The sequence below is a fragment of the Pinus tabuliformis genome, chromosome 1_2 (genome assembly GCF_031772625.1).
Source record: "Pinus tabuliformis cultivar Carrire ecotype Pingquan chromosome 1_2, CPIR1, whole genome shotgun sequence".
NCBI classification, from domain to species: domain Eukaryota; kingdom Viridiplantae; phylum Streptophyta; class Pinopsida; order Pinales; family Pinaceae; genus Pinus; species Pinus tabuliformis.
Window position 1 is genome coordinate 1,216,121,964 of NC_142298.1, and position 948 is coordinate 1,216,122,911.

At 39.7% G+C, this 948-nt stretch overlaps 1 protein-coding gene across 1 annotated transcript; it reads left to right on the plus strand.

The window, feature by feature from the left end:
* On the plus strand, positions 1-589 carry LOC149210641 (transcription factor MYB123-like). Its single transcript, XM_089394469.1, has 3 exons — positions 1-115; positions 206-283; positions 388-589. Exons 1-3 carry the CDS (start codon positions 40-42, stop codon positions 396-398), a joined length of 165 nt encoding a protein of 54 aa, XP_089250595.1. The 5' UTR covers positions 1-39; the 3' UTR covers positions 399-589.
* Positions 590-948: the final 359 nt, after the last annotated feature.

The following is a 948-nucleotide window of genomic DNA, read 5'->3' on the forward strand; positions in this document are numbered from 1 at the left end:
AGCTGTTCAAAGGGTCTTAACCGTGGGGCTTGGTCCGCCATGGAGGATATGAATCTCTCTGAATACATTCGAATTCATAGCAGCAATGGATGGAAAAATATCCCTAAAAAAGCAGGTGAGGTTCAGTAAAATTCTAATTGCAATTTTTATTGCAAACAAAATGCGCATTGAGAGGCTAAATGAGCGGGTAGGTTTTGTTTTGCAGGTCTTAAGCGATGTGGAAAGAGTTGCAGGTTGCGGTGGCTTAACTATCTTCGCCCCGACATAGTCTTCTTGGCAATCGGTATGTAGAAAATCAGTGCACATGACACTTTCGGTTTTCTTAGGTTTTAAAATATTTTGGAAATCTTCCATTGAGTTAATCTCAACTATACAATGTATTTGCAGGTGGTCTCTAATAGCAGGACGGCTGCTTGGTTGAACAGACAACGAAATCAAGAATTACTGGAACACTCATATGGGCAAGAAGCTGTGCCTGTCAATGAACAAATCTCAACCCAAGACTTCAGAAAATCGAAGAACAAGATCAAAATCTCCTGTTCCTGTTCAAAATCCTGTGTTCAAAGCCACTACCGTTAAAATAAAAATAGTCGTGCGACACTGTGGAATTGTAAGAGCAAATGGCTATAACGATGAGGGCTGCAGTAATCATATATCAGATGAAGCCTTCAAATTATGGAACATTCAAGAAACCATCGCCACAACCTTACATCCCATGAAAGCAGTACCCTATCATCTCAGCATCGTCATTCCACTGAACTGCTTGCAGTCACGTACCTTTGGTTTGCTTCACAGCCAATGCTCCCCGTACAGCCATATAAATGTAACTAGCGTTTCAATATTTCTATACAGAAAATATCTATGAGGGTAGAAGCATCATCCACATTGTAGCCTTAAAATGATTAATGTTTCTAATAAAATTTTGTAAATCCATGAATTGCAGTGTGA

Coding starts and splice junctions, on each gene's coding strand:
- LOC149210641 (XM_089394469.1), top strand. CDS start 40: ATGGAGGATATGAATCTCTCTGAATACATTCGAATTCATAGCAGCAAT. Junction 116..205: donor AAATATCCCTAAAAAAGCAG/GTGAGGTTCAGT, acceptor TTTGTTTTGCAG/GTCTTAAGCGATGTGGAAAG.